A 1,211-nucleotide genomic window follows, 5' to 3' on the forward strand; every position below is an offset into this window, starting at 1 on the left:
TCAGCAGGATGCTTTTACAAGGGGATAGGATTGGAGTCTATTGCAATGCTTGTATGCATCACATGCTTGTAAGTGTTGTCTTCTGCCTTCTGTAACCCACTTTCTGCATTATGGTATGCCATGCTCTGCCCCCCCTCCCCCGGGGGGCAATGGGACATCATAACTGACTTCTGTAGGCGATGGAGACTCACCAGACACAATGGTGTTCCTTAATTGCCTCTTTATTGGATGTATGGATGTAGCAGGCTTCCTCCTGAGTGCAGTTCCCCTCACCCACCCATTTCTGCTCCTTCAAACCTCAGGGGCTAAACTGTGCCTCTGCCTTGGGGCAGTTCCACCAGATTTCTCCCACCTTGGTAGCCTTATTTTGCCCCAGGCTCCTCCTCTTCCCTTCTTTGCATCCTCTCAGCCAGCTCGCATTCCTCACCTCCCTTGTCTCTTCTGACATCTCCCTTTTTACCTCAGGGCTCCATCCGTGCTGGTCAAGTCGGGCACTGCCCCTCCTTTCTCCGAGCCTTATCCCACCCCAATTGGGTTTACACAGGGCTAACCAGAGGTCCTCCCCCCCCTCCCCCGGGCTGACAAACCTATCCCGGCTGCTAAGCGCAGCTGCAGTCTGGTGGGAAGGAAACTCCTGCTGGGCAGAGCAGGCTGCTACTGCCGTCTCATGATGTGCCCCACCTTATCCTAGAGCAGACACAGCCTTTCTCCCAGTAAGTGGGGCCTCCTTTGGCTTCCGCTGCTGCGTCTGCCACACATGCCTTAGACAGTGTTTTATTTGCATTATTTCCTAATTGCATTGTTTTGTAATCAGCCTTGAGTTTCAATGAAAAAGGCAGGCTATAAGTGTAATGAACCTTAGTGCCTTCTTTCTTCACCAAGTAATGTTATCCCACTATATAACAAAAACTGGTGAATGGATAGCTTTTTATCAATTGCCAGTATTGTGTTTGCTAAAAAATGTTGCTTGTAATGGGATGTCCTTGGGCTTTGACTAGAAATTCACCCACTGCGTTTCCAATGATTGGCGGCACTTAAATGAGAAGCACTTAAAATGCTGCCTTTCCAGACTCTGTGCTGGGGCTTTAAAAGGTGAACAATCTGTGTTCTTTGCTACTGTGAAGGTAGGATGTTTATGTCGTTTCAGGCTAATTGTTGTTCTTGCTCCTGTGATCACAGCCTCTGCCACAGAGCTTGCAGTGCAGGAGAAC

General features: G+C 49.3%; 1 protein-coding gene across 1 annotated transcript in view; it reads left to right on the forward strand.

Moving 5' to 3' along the window:
- HDLBP (high density lipoprotein binding protein) overlaps positions 1-1,211 on the forward strand; it is a 66,087-nt gene that overhangs the window by 56,061 nt on the left and 8,815 nt on the right. Inside the window, 1 exon segment of the mRNA XM_015416082.1 lies at positions 1,180-1,211. Within this exon segment, the coding sequence (XP_015271568.1) occupies positions 1,180-1,211 (32 nt within the window).

This window comes from Gekko japonicus, unplaced genomic scaffold, assembly GCF_001447785.1.
Source record: "Gekko japonicus isolate JY-2015 unplaced genomic scaffold, Gekko_japonicus_V1.1 scaffold300, whole genome shotgun sequence".
In the NCBI taxonomy this organism is placed as follows: Eukaryota; Metazoa; Chordata; class Lepidosauria; order Squamata; family Gekkonidae; genus Gekko; species Gekko japonicus.